The sequence below is a fragment of the Capra hircus genome, chromosome 3 (assembly GCF_001704415.2).
Source record: "Capra hircus breed San Clemente chromosome 3, ASM170441v1, whole genome shotgun sequence".
NCBI lineage: Eukaryota > Metazoa > Chordata > Mammalia > Artiodactyla > Bovidae > Capra > Capra hircus.
In genome coordinates, this window is record NC_030810.1 from 106,825,989 (window position 1) to 106,844,852 (window position 18,864).

Consider the following 18,864-nt stretch of genomic DNA (forward strand, 5'->3'; position numbering starts at 1 on the left):
CTAAAATCAAAGTCTTGGCTGGGGCTGCATCAGCCCGGGGTCATCTAAGAAGGATCTGTTTTTAAGTTCACTTGGGCAATTGCTGATGGGAGGCAATGTGCCTGTTGGATTGAGGGCCTCAGTTTCTCCCTGGCTGTTGGCCAGAGGCTCCCTCAGTTCCTTGCCATGTGGGCCCCTCCTTAGGGCTGCTGAAAACATGACAGGTGTATTCCTCAGAGTGAGAAAGAGAGTGAAGGAGAGAAAGAGAGTATGTGTGTAAGGAAGAAGGACATCACTGTCTTGTGTAACCTAGTAACATGGAGTGACATCCATCTGTGTCTGTATTCTATTCCTTGGAAGCAAATCACTAGGTGCAGCCCATATTCCAGGGGAAGAGGTGTCAAAACGGTGTTAACAGGGGGAAGGAGTGTCTTTGCGAGACACTGGGGTAGCTCCTTCTACAATTTCACACTTATATGTACCTGAAAATGTGATTCAGACCATGATCTCACATAATTCACACACATCATTATCAGCCAAGCAAGGAAAATCTGGGTTAGCAAGTTTAAGTAAATTGTTCAAGGTTAGGCACCATCAGAACCAGGATTAGATTCCAGAATTATTTTAAATTCATTGTATTTGCATTCCAAGAATCAGGAGAGTGTATTGGTTGGATTTCATGAAAAAGATGAGTTCTGTTGCTTTCTCTTCTTTTCTTAACTGAAAAACTACTATCTCCATTGTCCTAGGCATCTGCAGCACAGTGGCCCATAATCCTGGACCACGTGGTTCTGAAGCTCAGGATTCTGGAGCTCATGTTCCCCTGCAGGGGATACGAGGAGGTTCTGTGTTGTTTCATGTGACCAAGAAGCAAGAAGCTGACCCAGAGGAGGTCTCGTGGGGCTTTGGCCCTGAGTCAAACTACAGAGTCTTCTTGCGAGTCCACCGTGGGAAAGACACCCCAACCTGGGTCAGCCTCCAGGACAAGTACCAGCAGAGGGTCCATGTGCCCAATGTGACATCCCTAAGGATTGAGAACCTGACCCCAGAGGACAGTGGGCAGTACCGGGCTCGAGCCAGCTTCACTGGAGGAATAGAATTTACCCAGGTTTTCCGCCTCACTGTCAATGGTAAGTGACACCTCCGCACCCTACCCTATGGCTTCCCTCCTGCTTTTGTGGTAGGAGTTTCACACAGGCTCCATTTTTCAGGATCCCTTCAAGACATCAGTCTTCATATCCTATTTTCTCATTCAGAATTAGGATAAGTAAGTTGACCACAAATGAGCAGAGCTGGGATTCAAACCAGGGATAAAATAATTTCAGTGTTTTGGAAAAGGAGAAAGAAAATTTGTGAGAAGTGTATTTGTCATCAGTTCAGTTCAGTCACTCAGTCATGTCTGACTCTGTGACCCTATAGACTGCAGCATGCCAGGCTTCATTGTTCATCACCAACTCCCAGAGCTTGCTCAGACTCATGTCCAATGAGTAGATGATGCCATCCAGCCATCTCATCCTCTGTTTTCCCCTTCTGCTCCAGTCTTCAGTCTTTCCCAGCATCAGAGACTTTTCTGATGCTGGCAAGAGTCCGTTCCTTGTATTAGGTGGCCAAGGTATTGGAGCTTCTGCTTCAGCATCAGTCCTTCCAATGGGGCAGTCCTTCCAATGAATATTCAGGACTGATTTCCTTTAAGATTGACTGGTTTGATCTCCTTGCAGTCCAATGGACTCTCAAAGGTTTTCTCCAACACCACAATTCAAAAACATCAATTCTTTGGTTCTCAGCTTTCTTTATGGTCCAACTCTCACATCAATACATGACTACTGGAAAAACTATAGCTTTGACTACATGGAACTTTGTGGGCAAAATAATGTCTCTGCTTTTTAATATGCTGTGTAGGTTGGTCATAGCTTTGCTTCCAAGGAGCAAGTGTCTATTAATTTCATGGCTGTGATCACCATCTGCTGTGATTTTGGGGCCTTAGAAAATTAAGTCTGTTACTGTTTCCATTGTTTCCTCATATATTTGCCATGAAGCGATGGTACTGGATGCCATGATCTTAGTTTTTTGTTGTGGAGTTTTAAGCCAGCTTTTTCACTCATCACTTTCACTTTCATCAAGAGGCTCTTTAGTTCCTCTTTTCTTTCTCCCATAAGCTTGGTGTCATCTGCTTATCTGAGGTTATTGCTATTTCTCCTGGCAATCTTGTTTCCAGCTTGTGCTTCATCCAGCCTGGCATTTCAACATGATGTACTCTGCATAGAAATTAAATAAGCAGGGTGACAACATACAGCCTTGACATACTCCTTTCCCAGTTTGGAACCAGTCTATTGTTCCATGCCCAGTTCTAACTGTTGGTTTTGACCTGCATACAAATTTCTCAGGAGGCAGGTAAGGTGGTCTGGTATTCCCATCTCTTTAAGAATTTACCACAGTTTGTTGTGATCCACACAGTCAAAGGCTTTAGCATAGTCAGTGAAAGAGATGTAGCTGTTTTTCTGGAACTCTCTTGCTTTTTCTATAATCAACAGATGTTGTTGATTTGATCTCTGGTCCCTTTTCCTTTTCTAAATCCAGCTTGAACACCTGGAAATTCTCAGTTCAGATACTGTTGGAGCCTATTTTGGAGAATTTTTAGTATTACTTTACTAGCGTGTGAGATGAGTGCAATTTTCTGGTAGTTTGAACATTTTTTGCATTGCCTTTCTTTGGGATTGGAATGAAAACTGATCTTTTCCAATCCTGTGGCTGTAGAGGAAAATTTAAAACTTACACTCAGTTAGAAATAACTTCATGCTCATTCTGCTTCAGTTAGATATTTTTGCTGGGCCAAGATGGTACATGATGACCTAGCAATCAACTGCTACCATAAGATATTCTGCTAAGTGTGGAATGTTCTGTTCCTGCTTCTATGAGTTTCTGTTTGGAAATTTCCTACGTGTAAGCCATAGCAACTCCTATGCTCTGTAATTGCCCATAACCCATAGCAACCAGATAACCAGTCAATCAGTGCCAACTGCAATTATGTGTACTGACCCTATAAGAGTAAAGCTCACCCTGAACTCGGGCCCCTAGAACCTCAGAAGTTTAGCTTGTCTGGGATTACTGGCTTAATAAACCTGAGTTCTCCAACCCTCCAAGTGTGGTGCTTGGTTTCTCAATGGTTTGACTTCTGAAACATTTCTGGAAGTCCCAGGGAGATTCCAACCACACTGGCCCCTTGAGACACTGCACCAGTGGCTTGGCCAGTTCGGAGTGAAGGAAATCCGAGACAAACAAGGAGGACCTTGATGGTTTTCTGGGTTCTCTTTTGGACTGCCATTTTGACACTCCATGTGGCTGAGCCCTGACTGGACTCATTGGAGGGATGGACCAACTCACCAGGCAAGACTTCTCAATAAGGTAAGGCCCCAGGGCCAGTCCCCAGTCATGTTGTACCTCAATGGGTAGAAGAGGAGATTGATCATCTCCTTGAGCAACAGTTAGGGAACACTGGGAACTACGGAGAAGGGAGCTGTTGTGACGACCTCTGGTCTGAATGTGTGTGTGAGTGAATGCCCTGGTTTGTCCTCGTTCCAGGGTGATTGTGTGGCTACACAGCACTCATGGTTTTGGATTCTGAGTGGGTCCTAACCTGTGGCTCTGTGGTGACCTCATATGGCTCAGGGAAGAGTCTGTCTCTTAGGGACCCAGTCCCTCCCTGTGAGTCAGATCCTGGTCAGGGGCTTATACTGACCTACCAAAGCTAAGAGGTATCTAAGTTCCCCATGGGGACATGGCCAGGTGGGCACCTGAATGGTCTCCTCTTGGAGGGGGTACCCACACTTGTTTGTCTTCATGCCACCAACACAAGGAAGGATACACAGGGAGGGGGACAACTGGTTACTGATTTGAATTAGAAGTTGTGTATGTACAAATGGCTCTTTTGCCCTAGGACCCTCTGCCAAAATTATTTTCTTAACATTTTGAATGCTCATTTTCCCTTTCCATCAGCTGACTCTTTGAGCCAATTATTGAGAAATTGAGTTTTCCTCAAAAAACTTTCCTCTTTTGCCAGGCGGTTCTGTACCTCCCTTTCTCTTGGTCCCTTGAGCCAGCGGGTGTGGAGGGGCACACTCTGACATGCTCCTGCATACTTTTGGATTCTCATTATGAGGCTGCCTTCCTCTTTCACCTTTTCCGTATGATTCCCTGATTCCCCAAGGGTTTCAGGCCCTTCACCTAGGCAAGGAGTATGCATACTGCTCTCTCCACTTGTTCAGTGCCTGCGAGAGGGTCAATCACCCCAGACCCCCTCCGGAACCCCACCTGAAATTATTCCTCCATGAATCCCATGACAAGGGATTGCCTCCTTTCAGTCCTGTCTCCCTGAGGCATTTAGCGATCAGGGCCATCTTCAAGGAGACCCGAAACTGCACTGTGTGGGAATACTGGGCTTTCCAGGAGTGGTGATGTCAGTGCTACCTAGGCTATAAGGCCCTAAGACTAGGCCCTTCCCGTGTGCACCCATCTCCTTCCTGGTCAGAGAGGTAGGTTCCATTTATCAATATGGGGGAAGCTACTCTAAGCCAACTGTTTTAGATTGTATGATGAAAAATTTTAAGAAAAACTTCTCTGGAGACTATGGGGTTAAGATGACCTCGGGAAAGATCTGCACCTTGTGTAAGTCAGAATGGCCCACCTTCAGGGTGGGTTGGCCTGCAGAGGGTACTCTAGACCTTCCTACGGTTAGAGCTGTATACTGAGCGGTGACAGGGACCCCTGGGCACCCAGACCAGTTTCCATACATAGACTCCTGGTCGCAAATACCAATCAGCTAACTCCTTGGGTTAAGTTCTATGCAAACCAGCAGGGACATTGTAGGATCTTTGTGGCCCAGCTGGCTCCAAGAAAAGGCGAGTGAGGTGAAGTGAAGTGAAGTGAAGTCGCTCAGTCGTGTCCGACTCTTTGCGACCCCGTGGACTGTAGCCCACCAGGCTCCTCCGTCCTTGGGATTCTCCAGGCAAGAATACTGGAGTGGGTTGCCATTTCCTTCTCCAGGGGAACTTCCTGACCCAGAGATCGAACCCAGGTCTCCCACATTGCAGGCAGAGGCTTTAACCTCTGAGCCACCAGGAAAGCAAAAAAGGGCCGTAAAAAGGTTATCCACCAAGGGGACCCTGAAGAAGAGCCTCCTGTGCCTCTGCCCTACATTCCAACTGCTCCACCAGTCGTCATTCAGCCTCCTCACCCTTTACCAGACAGCCCTCCACCATCTGTGTCTCCATCACCTCCAAATCCAGAGCACCCTCAGAGCCCACAGCAACTTCGCTCAGACAACCAGCCAGCTCAACAGCCCACAGCCCTGCTGATGCCTTTACATGAGACCTGAGCCCCCCTCCCCGCCCCCCGATTAATGAGGATGACTCTGTCCAGCTAGGATGCCCATTCCTTTATTACCAACTCTTTACCACTACCAACCTCCTCAACTGGAAACACCACACTCCATCTTACTCAGAGAAACTGCAGGCAATGATTGATCTTTTTGAGTCTATTTTTCACACCCACAAACCTACCCAAGACAATTGTTGCCATCTTCTCCTGACTCTCTTCAACACTGAGAAATGCTGCTGAATCCTTTCAGAGGCTCAGAGATGGATCCAAGGGTAGGCACCCTCGGGGCTACCCTGGACATTTGGCACAACTGAGACTTCAATGGCCTGGATGGGAAGGACTCCCTTGACAAATACTGGAAAGCCCTGCTACAGGGGCTGAGGGCAGGAGCCAGAAAACAAACCAATATGTCTAAGACAACAGAGGTGCACCAGAAGCCAGGTGAATCACCCATGGAGTTCTATGAGAGACTATGTGAAGCATCCTGGGTGTACACCCCTTTTGACCTTGAAGTGCAAGAAAACCAACGCGTGGTCAACACGGCGTTTGTGGCTCAGTCTTATGCTGACATCTGACATAAGCTCCAGAAACAGAGGGCTTCACTGGGATGAATGCCACTCAGCTGCTGGAGGTTGCAAACAGGGTGTTTGTGAACCACTACTGAGAAGCCCAAAGGATCGCTGGCAAGTGAATGAAGTAGAAGCTGTCATTGCTGGCTGCTGCACTGGGGAACTCAGATCCAGTGAAACAGACTGTTCCCCCTTGGAAAGGGGAAGACAAGAAGAGACCACTACTACATCTTGATAAGTGCACCTATTGCAAAGAGACCGGACACTGAAAGAATGAATGCTTCCATTGCAGAAGGATGTGTGAATGGTCAAAGAAGTTCAATCAACTCAACAAAGGAAGGTACCAGCCTGAGTCAGTCATTCAAGACCTTATCAGCTTGGCAGGAGCAGAATCAGACTAGGTCTCCTGGCAGCCTATGGTGGCAATGAAAGTAGAGGGACAATCAATGACTTTTATGGTGGACACCGGAGCTGAATGCTCTGTGATAATCACACCTGTGACTCCCCTAACAGGTCAAACAGCAACTATTATTAGGGCCACAGGGGACAGGACTGCCCACTCATTCTGTAAGGCCCTCTCATGCCAGCAAGGCCCCCTAGTGACTCACGAATCTTGTACTTCCTGGAGTGCCCCATTCCCCTACTGGGCAGAGACTTACTGACAAAGCTTGGAGTGCAGATTACCTTTGCCCCCAGGAAGCATGCGAGCCTCATCCTGTGGAGGCAATTAGCTCTGATGATGGCTGTGACCATGTCCAGGGAAGATGAAGTGTGCCTCTATTCCACAGAGAGAGAACAGACAAATCCAACCAGCCTGCTAAAGGAGTTTCCTGCTGTCTGAGCAGAAAAGGGGCCCCCAGGTTTGGCTAAAAACTACATGCCCATCATGGTGGACATGAAGCCAAGGGCCACGCCTGTCAGAGAGAGGCAATATCCAATACCACAGGAGGCATGCCTGGGAATCCAATGCCTGCATGGCACCAAAATTTTGATTGTCAGTCCCTCTTCACTGCTCCACACTCTGCTCCTACCAGTTAAGAAACCTGGAGGGAACGACTGTCTCCATAACCAGGATCTTTGCACCATCAACAACACAATGATCACTATCCATCCAGTGGTCTCAAACCCTTACATACTCCTGAGCCTCTTACTCAGCTATGCAAGCTGGTTCACCTCTCTTGATCTCAAGGATGGCTTCTTCTGTCTTGCTGTCATGAGCCAGCCAGCCCTTCTTTGCCTTTGAGTGGGAAGACCCACTAGGAGACAGACACAGCTGACTTGGACCTGACTGCTGCAAGGCTTCAAGAACTCACCTACCCTGTTTGGTGAAGTCCTGGCTGTGGATCTTGCTGCCTTCCCCAGAGAAACTTTGAACTGCACCCTACTCCAGAACATAGATGACCTGTTTCTAGCCAGTCAAACCAAAAAGGACTGCTGGAAAGCCACCAAAGCCCTGATGACTCTACTCTCCACCACGGGGTATAAGATGTCATGGAAAAAGGTTCTGATCTGCAGACAGGAGGTCAGTACCTTGGGTTTGTCACCTCTAGAGGCTACCGGGCACTTGGGCATAATAGGAAAAAAACCATCTGCTTAATACCTCGGCCAGGCACCAAGAAATGTTTGTGAGTTCCTTGGGGCTGCTGGATTTTGCCAGATCTGGATACTTGGTTTTTCTGAAATTGCCAAATCATTGCACGAAACCATAGCAAGGTCTGGTAAGGACCCCCTAGAGTGGGAGCCTAAACAAGGAAAAGCCTTCAGGGAGATAAAGAGACTTTTGACCAGCGCTCCAGCATTAGAGCTGCTAGATGTGACATGGGACTTTAACCCCTTCGTGTATAGTAAAATCACACTGCACTGGGGGTCCTCACACAGTTGGGCCATGGCAGTGCCTGGTCGCATATCTGCCCAAACTACTGGATCTTGTGACCATGGGATGGACTCTATGTCTCCAGGCATTAGCTGCCACTGTGGTCCTGGTTAGAGAAGCAGATAAGCTTACACTAGTACAAAATATAAATGTAAAATTTCCCCATGCTCTTACTGCGCTGATGAACAGCCAAGGGCACAAGTGGCTCACCAATACCAGGATGACTCACTATCAGGGACTACTCTGTGAAAAGCCACGGGTCCACTTTGAGACTGTGCAAATGCTGAATCCCACTATCTTCTTACCTAAGGAGGCAGGAACCCCTGATCATAACTGCAATGAAGTCATAGATGAAATTTACTTGAGCAGGCCAAACCTGATGGATGTTCCCCTCCAAAACCCAGAAGTGGAATTGTCCACTGATGGAAGCAGTTTCTTCAGGGCACACAACACAAGCCAGGCTATGTAATAACAACAACAGACAAGATAGTAAAGTCTGAGGCCTTTCCACAAGGGTGGGCAGCACAACGGGCTGAGCTGTGGGCACTTATCCAGGCATTAAGGCACACTGAAGGAAAGCAAGTCAATATCTACACTGACTCAAGGTACGCCTTTGCTGCTTTACATGTTCATGGAGTCCTTTATAAAGAAAGGGGACTACTGACAGCAGGGAGAAAAGAGATCAAAAACAAGAAGAAATCCTTCAGCTGTTAGAGGCAGTTTGAAAGTCTTCCCAAGTGGCAGGCATTCATTGCAAAGGCCATCAAAGAGGAACTGATCCAGTTAGCAAAGGGAATCGGTTGGCCAACCAGATAGCCAAGAAGGCAGCAACCCAACCAAGTCCCACGGTAGGCCATGAGCCAATTTCTAAGGTACTCTTGGCCCCAGAATTGCCTCCATCCCTGAGATATACCAAGGAAGACCAATGGGCTTTCTATGAGGGAGGAACAAAAGAAAAAGAGGGCTGGTGGAGGCTTCCAGACCAAAGGGTCTTTGTCCCCAGCAGTATAGCAGTCCAGCTGGTGAAACAGTTCCATGAGACAACTCACCTAAAGAAAACTGTGCTGGAAAGTTTACTGAGCTGCTACTATTTCGTTCCTAAGCTCCTGACCCTGTGTCCCCAGATCTGTGCTAAGTATATGACTTGTGCACATAACAATGCCAGCCAAGGACCAAAACCCAGCCCAGGGGTTCAGACAATTGGGACACTGCCCTTTGAAGATTTAGAAATTGAATTCACTGAAGTCATGCCCTGCAAGTGTTCTAAATATTTACTTGTGGTAGTCTCCACCTACTAGGGATGTGCTGAGGCCTATCCCAGGCATGTTAAACAGGCATGCAAGGTGGCCAAGGCCCTACTAAGAGAGATATCCCCAAGGTATGGACTACATGTCTCCATAGGGTATGACAATGGGCCAGCCTTTGTATCTGAGATAATCCAGACTTTGTCCAAGACACTGAGAGTCCAATGGAAGCTCCACACTGCTTACAGGCCACAAAGCTCAGGGAAAGTTGAGCACATGAATCAGACCCTCAAGACTATGTTAGTAAAGCTCTGTCAGGAGACCCAGTTTCCTTGGGTTGACATGCTACCCCAGACTTGCTCTGGGCCCAGTGCACCCTGTGGTCCTCAGGCTATTCTCCCTTTGATATCTTAGACGGGAGACCACCTCCAGTGATAGGGAACCTCAAGGGAAACTCCCAACAACCAGCTGACCTGAGGATGTCCTGACACCTCCAGGCCCTGGGAAGTCTTTCACCATGTTACTCGAGAAACCTTAGAAAGGACCCCTGTTCCTAGGGCAATTGGGTTCATTCCTGTAAGCCAGGAGATGAGGTACGGGTTAACGATTGGAAAGAGGAACCACTTCAGCCAGTCTGGACAGGCCCTCAAACAGTCATCCTGGTGACCCCTACTATTGGTAAGTTACAAGTGTCACTTCTTGGATTCACCATACCTGGGTGTAGATAGTAGCCCCTCTAGAAGTGCGAGAGAACTGGACTACTGAGGCTCATCTGAACCAGCCACTTTGGGTCTTCCTTTATATACACCCAAATCCTGCCCAAGATCTTCAACCCTGCTCCTGTCACTCCAGGGCTGGCAGTCCACACATGGTGGAAACTTGAGGAATTTGACAAGGGACATCTGAAAGTCAGGATTACAATGACACCCTGCCAGGTAGGGACTGGTTGCACAACTGGCCTTGATGCTTTCTGTGAGTCAAACATGAGAGATTGCTTTGGCTACAATCTATCCTCAAAATAATGGGATTATTAAGTGGGATTAAATGTTTTGTATAATAGCAGTTTATATCCTGCTGAGCTATAGTGTATTAGAAAGTAAAACAGACCCCACATGTACTCCATGCATTCACATGACTAGATCAGGTCAGGGGGTCACCTGGACCTTGCTTCACCATACTCACTTCCCCTGCCAAGGAGAGGCCCAAGAAACCTGTGTTCATAACAAGGCAACCTATTCTATTTGTCAACAAGAAGGCCAATACTCTTGTTTTGACCCCCAGATCGCCTCCTAATGAAGATTGGTTAGAGGTTCGGCACCAAGAAGGAGGGCTTCTGATTAACCAGACATGAATTACAAATTTAGAATTTCTGGCATCAGTTCACTTTGATGTGTGTGCTGCTATTAACAGAAACCCCTGGAATACTATAAAATGTGGGGCTTATCATGGGACAAGAGTATGTGTTTAATGACAAATATATGTGTGAATTAGCACCCACCCAATGCTCTTGCTATGGTGATTACTGGGCTTACTGTCCTCACTGGAGCTGTGTCACATGGACAACCTGGAAAGATAAAAGTAGATAACTCTCCTTCAGAAGGGAACTGTTGTCCCCAGTTGTGAACTAGGGATGTATAATCCTGTCAGTTTCACTATCTTCAACCCTGGGGACACAAAATGAAAAAAAAAAAAAAGGTTTTAAAATTGGTATTTATATCAATGGGAGAGGTGCTGACCCAGGAACTGTGTTGGATTTCCAGAGTATTTTTGTTCCATTCCTGGCATCCACACACAAGCTCTTCCATTCTTTTTATAAAGAGATAGAAAGTGGTCCCCCTCCTGTTTCAGTCAAAACTAAAAACCTGTTCTTAGCTTTAGCAGAGACCATAGCCCAGACATTAATGGTTATTTCTTGCTATGTGTGTGGGTTAACTAAGATGGGAGAACAAAGGCCCTGGGAAGCTAAAGAATCAGATCTCCAGAGACCCTTCAACAGCTCAGCGGAAGTCAAGAAAACCAGGGTCAGAATTTGGCATTTAAAGACTTCCATAATTGGCAAAAACTCTCCAGTGCTGTGGGGCCCAATATTCAATGTTCTGGTAGGAAGCCTCACTTGTCTTGGCCAAAGATATTATAGTGTAACTACTCACACCTCTGATTGGTGGGGAAACACAAACTATACAGAGCCTAATCCTCACCCTCTCGCAAGCTTCCCCAATTTAAAGACCAGATGGGATGACTTGTCCACTGAAGGCCCTTGGCCTGCTCCAGAAGGATTATTATAATGGATTTGTGGGGCTAACGCATATTCAATTTTGCCAGCCAACTGGTCAGGAGGCATGCTTATTGGGGATTAATCATCTCTCCTTTTTCCTACTTCCCCTAGCCCAAGGTGAATCATTGGGAGTCCCAGTTTATAAAGACAGAGGCCTCATCAAAAAGTGCAGCTCTCTACAGATTGGAAATTAGAAAGATGATGAATGGCCTCCTGAATATATAATCCAATACTATGCGCTAGCCAATTGGGCAGAAGATGGGTCCTGGGGCTACCAAACCCCAATTTACATGCTTAACAGAATTATTTGGCTCCTGGCGGTGGTTGAGATCTTTACTAATGAAATGGTCAAGTTTCTTAACTTATTGGCAGAACAACAAACCAAGATGCATAATGTTATCTATCAGAACCACCTGGCTCTAGATTACTTACCAGCTACAGGGGGTGGGGGGGCATATGTGGGAAGTTCAGTCTTAGCAACTGTTGTCTGCAGATAGATGATAAAGGCAAGGTCACGGAAGAAATAACCAGGAAAATGACTAAAATAGCTCATGTTCCAGTCCAGACTTGGAAGGGATGGAATCCTGGAGAGCTACTTGAGGGATGGTTTTCTTATCTAGGAGGATTCAAAACTCTAGTATGAATAGTCCAACTCTTCCTTGGGACCTGTCTCCTCTTATCGTGCCTTTTGCCATTAATCCTGAGGACAGTTTCCAGCCTAGCAGAAGCTGCCGCAGACAGAGGGCACCACACACCTCCTAGCCTGAGAGGTTATCAGCCCCTGGGCCAAGAAGATCAGGAAGTTGATGCCTTATAAGATTTAAGGGGCTCCAAGAGGGGAGACTGAAGAGGAAAAATTAAAACTTACATTCAGAAATAACTTCATGCTAGTTCTGCTTCTATAAAGTATGCTTGCTGCGCCAAGATAGGAACAAGATGACCTAGCAATCAACTATTAGCATAAGATGTTCTGATAGGTATGGAATGTTCTATTCCTGTTTCTATGAGTTTCTGTTTGGCAATTCCCTGCACATAACCCATAGCAACTCCCGTGCTCTGTAACTGCCCGTATACCATAGCAACCAGGTAATCAATCAACCGGTGCCAAGTGTAACTGTGTGTACGGAACCTATAAGAGTAAAGCTCATCCTAAGTTCAGGCTCCCAGAACTTCAGAGCGGTAGCTCATCTGGGACCGCTGGCTTACTAAACCTGAGTCCTCCAACCCTCCAAGTGCGGTGCTTGGTTTCTCAATAGTTGTACTTTTGCAACATGGCCACTGCTGAGTTTTCCAAATTTGCTGGCATATTGAGTGCAGCACTTTAACAGTATCATCTTTTAGGATTTGAAATAGCTCAGCTGGAATTCCATCACTTCCACTAGCTTTGTTTGTAGTGATGCTTCCTAATGCCCACCTGACTACATACTCCAGGATGTCTGGCTCTACTTAAGTGATCACACTATCATGGTTATCTGGGTCATTAAGATCTTTTTTGTTTAATTCTTCTGTGTATTCTTGCCACCTCACTTAATATCTTCTCATTCTGTTAGGACCATACAATTTCTGTCCTTTATTGTGCCCATCTTTACATGATAAGTTCGCTTGGTATCTCTAATTTTCTTGAAGAGCTCTCTAGTCTTCCCCATTCTATCATTTCCCTCTATTTCTTTGCATTGATCACCGAGGAAAGCTTTCTTATCTCTCCTTGCTATTCTTTGGAACTCTTCATTTAGATGGATATATCTTTCCTTTTCTCCTTTGCTTTTCACTTCTCTTCTCTTCTCAGCTATTTGTAATGCCTCCTCAGATAACCACATTGCCTTTTTGCATTTCTTCTTGGGGATGATTATGAGTACCACCTCCTGTACAATGTTATGAACCTCCATCCATAATTCTTCATTAGCATTTGTCACAATAATTATTATTCTTTATAGGACTCAGTTTATTTGATTTGTGTATTAATCTTTTATTGCTTCTATCACAAATTAGTACAAAGTTAGTGGCTTAAAACACAAAGGTATTATTTTATCTTTCTGGATATCAGAAGTCAGATAGGGGTCTCACTGGGCTAAATCAAGTCAATTTTAAAAAATAGTCGCATCCTAGAAATTGAGAATTATGTTTTATTCGGTGGACATATTTAGGATTTCAAGCCTGAGAGACAGCATCTCAAGTAACCCTGAGAGAACTGCTCTGAGGAGGCAGAGGGAGGAGTCAGGTCATATAGAAGTTTGCAACAAGGGGCGGGTAGTCTGAACATCAAAACATAATTGTTAATTAAAGAAAAACAGATATCTCAAGGAATTTAGCACTTTCTATGTGTGGGAAGGTGCAAAAGTCTGGGCTTACTGAAGTCATTCCTTTCATATTCATCTCAGCTCTCTGGGGCTTTTTCACACACCTCCTGCCTCCACCACCGCAGCCCCTTAGAGATCGCCATGGGAAATGACTGATGGCTGGAAGATAACAGGCACTGTTCTTCCTGGGCCCCTTTTGAGCTCAGAAATTCACATTTGGGGGCTGGAATCACTGATGGCTGTGACATCCTTGTATATTAATATGGCAGAAAATGCTCCATTTCTCAGTGCTGTCAGGGCTGTGTGCCTTCCTGGAGGTTCCAGAGGAAAAACATTTTCTTTCACCTTGTACCTTTTAGTGGCTGCCTGCATTCTTTGGCTCATGGTCACACTTGTCCATCTTCACAGCCAGCAATGGAGGGACAATTCCTCCTCACATTGATCTCTCTGACCTCCTCCTCTTCTTCCTTCTTCTTGTAAGGACCCTTGTAATTACCTTGGTTCCAACCATATATTCTGGAATATCTCCCTATTTGAAGGTCAGTTAATAAATATCCTTAATTCATTGGTTGCTTTCATTACCCTTTGCCAAATAACCTAACACAGTCAGAGGTTCTGGAGATTGGGGCCCTATTCATCTACCACAATTTGGAAACCCATATGTAGGTAGTCCCCCCTGTCCTCTCTCTTCTTACCAGCCAGAGGTCTCAATTCAGTTCCGTCACTCAGTTGTGTCTGACTCTTTCCCACTCCCTGGATCGCAGCATGCCAGGCTTCCCTGTCCATCCCCAACTCCCGGAGCTTGCTCAAACTCTGGTATGAAAAGGCCAGAGATACAATTGCTCACAAAGACCTCTCAAATCTAGCTCTAAAGTCCTCAATAGATATAGGGGAAAATTTACACAGCGATACATCTTAACAGCCTCATTTAGTCAACTCTTTTTCCCCCTAAAGTTTCTGTTGCATAGGGAAATATCTGCTATGAGTGACTTTGACAGCTTTTGTTTCCCATGTGATATCTATGACAAACTTTTCCGTGACTTCTCTGCCTGTGCGGACCTCAAGTTTAGTGGCATGTTCTAACTGCACTTGGTTTGTAGTTCCCGGTCACTACCACTGCATCTCTCAGAAATGTCTCTACTTTTGGCATCCCAGCACAGGCAATTTGTCAATGCTCCATAAGGGCTGTGCAGTCCCAGGCATCATCTGAACAGGAGAAGCAGGGCAATGGTCCTGGACCAGGTCAAGTCCTTTCTTTCCTCACTTCTTCCCCTGGAAAGAAGGAAACATCCCAATTTCTTATATACAATGAATCCTGGAAGGTGAGGTCCAGCATATAGCTTTTCTTTTTAATGGAAGAATTTTAAGGCTTGGTAATCTAGTAAGATCACATAGGGCTTACCTCAATTGTTTCCTTTCTTATTGCCATTGCTGTATATTTGGGATTTGGCAAAATAGTGTTTCTTCTGGAAAATGCATTGACCATCCTGATAGGGAGGTTGCCAGAGCTTCAGTGAGACAATGGATGAGAGAGTGTGAACTGCCATGTTCTCCACGCATGTGATGCTTCATTCTTTTGTCTCACCTGCCCCAGAGCCCGTGATCCTTCCTGAGATTCTGGTCAAGTCATCATCCATCACACCAGGCTGGTGCAATGTCACCCTGGAGTGCAAGTCCCCAGGAAACAGAGAGGAGCTGAAGGTGACCTGGGAGAGTGAGGGCCTTCCCAGGGAGCTGGAGTGGAGTGGGAGACCAGGACTAGCTCCCAACACCTGGCAACTGACTATGAACTTGTCCCTGAGTCAGCCCAATGCCAGACTCACCTGTGTGGTCAGCAACCATGTGGACAAGAAAACTGCCTCTGTAGACTTTGTGCAAGTCTGTTCTCATAGTGAGTACAACCTGCCAGAGGGGAGGGACACTCCCAGAATTCAAGCGTACTGGGGTGAGAGCTCTGGGCTATTCTCCCCACTGTGTTATTAGCACCACATTCCACCGGGGTCACCCGATACAGGAGCCTGGGAAGCACAACCAATTTGCTTCTGCTTTTAAATTTCTCTTACATCCATGCTCTCCTTTCCACCTCTTGCCATTGTTGATCCAGACAGTAGCCTTTCAGTAACTCTCTCCACACTCATTCATCATTCATTGTGTGTTTAGTGTGGTCTTTAGAAAAAGTGAATTGGATTGTGTCAACTGTGTCATCTGAGGGTTTTGACCTCCAGTGTCTCCCTGTAGGATTCAGGGCTCAACTGCTTCTCTGCCCACGTCTCTCTCCTCACATATTTCACACTGAATTGTTTACATAGAGACCCTGAATGAGTCTTGCTATTACAAGCTTCCAACCCTCTGGAAATGCTGATTCCTCTACCATCAGTCCTCCAAAGTCAAGAATCCTTCACTTTCTTACTTACTCCTGTTGAAGGATGTCTCTCAGTTAAAGGCCAGCTTCATGGGGGAGTGATAAATATGGTTACACAGGGTTGTGTGCTTGGTTATGGTTCTGCTCTTAATAATGTTCGAAGAAAAGGAACCTCCATCTCATTTGGTACAGGGCCTTGCAGGTGCTGTAACCTTTTTAAAGGAGTGATCCAAGGCCACCCTACACTGAGTTAACAATGGTTTATGGACTTGTCTCCTGTGTAACTTAGAACACCTTGAGGGCAGAGGCCATGTCTTGTTTTCTTTGAATTCATCTCCTAAGCAAATATTCTGGCAATGTTTGCTCACATTCATGAATCATGAAAGAATATGTGTGGTTTGCCCTTCTAACCCATCCTCCACAAGGGATACCTGAGCTGCCGGAGGGACCTGATATATCAGCATCACTTAAACCCCTATTACCCTCCCCTCAGCCTCATCATGGACTCTCAGATAAAATAAACATTCAGCAAGACCCTTGAGAAGGAGATTCTTTCTCCCTCTTATCCTCTTCATTTGGCTCCTTCCTGCTCTGTCCCTCTCCAGCATGCAGCATGGGGTGATGGCAACCCCCCAGGGTTGATGATCTGACAGTAACATTCCCTGAGCATGGTGCTCCTCCTTTCTGAAATTCTGTGCCCACCTTGAATATCTGGGGAACTCCTACTCCTCCCTCAAGACTCAGGTTATGCATCACATCCTCTGGAAGGCCCACCCTGAAGGCATGTGTACAAGGTGGTATTTTCTCAGTTCAGTTATGAATGAACCTACTGCACTCTTACCTCTTCAACTTCTGAACCAGGACTTTAGACTTCTCCATGTGTTCTCTCTATCTCCCTGTGGCAATGGGTATTTAAAATTCTGTCTTCCCTTAACCATTCTCCATTCTTTCTGTGTGAGGGAAACAGGTTCACACAGACAGACGATTGCTGGCCCCCTTGGAGGCATCCTATGGACCATCGTGGTTGTGCTATTCTTCCTGGGAACTTGACTGTGCTTTTGGAAAATGTATAAGAGGTAAAGGAACATGGATACTGGAAGAGGCAAGTTGCACTTCTTTTTCCTCCCCAGATAACTCCACTCTTTCACTGAAACCCGTTCTTCTTCATTTTGCTGCTCAGAGATTTCCCCCTGCAAAAGGGCTGATGGGTGTGAAAATGGCTTTGGGGTCATAACCATGGAGCTGGGCTCAGGTTTTTGAGACTGAGATTCAAGCTCCACTCTGTGTATGTGTGTGACTCAGCAGAAGCATTGCAGGAGGATCACAGGAGCCATGATGATGGCAACGGGACAGAGCCAAGTTAAGAAGAATATCAAGAAGGCATGTACCAGGTGAGAGGCGGGAGCTGTGATCATCGAGGGCTGCACCAGGTTCCTCTGCAGCTGCACTTGTGCTTATCAAACCTAATTGCCAGAAGCCAGCATGGGGAATCCCACCCGTGGCAAAGGTCATGATGAAGAGGCCTGATAGGCAAAGGCGAGATCAGGCCTCGAGGAAACCCCCATGGGCCTTCTTGAGCATCTACCCCAAAACCAGAATCTGTCTGTTTTATTATTTTATGACTTTCACCAACGTTTCTGACATTAACAGGGGCTATCCCTGACCACCTTTCTCTGGAAAAAGTTAACTTAGAGCTCCAGTTAACAGTCTCCTGCATATAAAAGGAGTGTTTCAGCTCAAACCCCTCTGATGGCTAGCTTGCCTTACCCAGATTTTTACAACTACGCATGTGATTGTTTACAGTCTCCCAACTGCGAGAGGCACGAAGCTTAAAACACCTTAAAAACGCAGAGCCTTTTATAAAGAGCTAAGAATTATATTGGTGGAGGGTTTTCATTGTTGAGTTAATGGGTGCCGCCGGCCTCCATATCCTTTATCTTTTAGGTACCTGGAGGATATTAATCAATGTAATTGGGATGTAGAAAAAAGAATATAGTAGTTTTGATGTTAGCAATACTAGACTTTTGAGTTAATGAATTTTCTCGTTGTTATAAATCACTGTACTCCTCTTTCCTTTTTATAAATTGTTGTGTCCTTGCTATGTAAGAATGTAACCTTAATTAGTGCTTTCTGAGAGTGGCACCAGACTTTAGTAAGAACAACACTTTTAGGGCAAATAAGTTTTCTGGTTGATGGACCCTTATCAGAAAAGGGCCATAAAATGCAAACAGGCCTCCTGGCCAGAAGATGATGTAAATCACCTAAGACCTGTGTATACAGCTAGGTATGCAGAGAGAAAGCCTGGTCTCAATAAGGGTCAGGGCTGCTGACCCTGCATGACTTTGTATTATCCATTGATCTCTATGTACAAAAAAAGGATAAAACCTTTCCTGGAAAATAAAGGACAAACAAGTTTCTCAGAAATCTGGCTTCCCCCGTCTCTTCTTTTTCTTTCTTACTCTATTTTCTGGCTGATTCCCATCTGGAGCATAGAGGCTCATCGTGTCTACTTATTTGCCTGGGCTTCTAAGACCCACGCAAGAGGGAGCCCAAGGCGGGGCACCCTCCGCTATTCAAGTGGGTGCCTGTAGCCTTACGTAGATGGTGTAATTCTCTTGTCTGAGGCTTTATTGGCTTTCCATGTAAACCAAGGAATACACAGCTCTTTCTCTCCTCTATTCTCTTAACTGCAAACTCTTTCCTTATCTCTGTCTAAATCTATATATCTCTCTCGCCATGCCATCCCCGCTTGGAATTACCCTGGATCCACCAGGGCTGGTCCCCGGCACCTGATCACCACTACTTCTTGTCCCACTGCCTCTTTCTGAACTAGGAAATTTTACATTTGAGGCCCGTGTAGTACTGGGAACTTGGGGGGCATCCATAAACAGT

The 18,864-nt window shown here is 45.9% G+C and overlaps 1 protein-coding gene across 2 annotated transcripts in view; it reads left to right on the plus strand.

The window, feature by feature from the left end:
• LOC108635661 overlaps nucleotides 1-17,618 on the plus strand; it is a 30,539-nt gene extending 12,921 nt beyond the window's left edge. Inside the window, exons 2-4 of one of the 2 annotated variants that reach the window (XM_018046592.1) lie at nucleotides 729-1,109; nucleotides 15,205-15,501; nucleotides 16,940-17,618. In XM_018046592.1, coding sequence (XP_017902081.1) covers nucleotides 729-1,109; nucleotides 15,205-15,501; nucleotides 16,940-17,022 — 761 coding nt within the window. In that variant the 3' untranslated portion in view covers nucleotides 17,023-17,618. Of the gene's footprint in view, nucleotides 1-728; nucleotides 1,110-15,204; nucleotides 15,709-16,939 lie in introns of those variants that run through there. The other variant, XM_018046591.1, reaches the window with a different exon arrangement.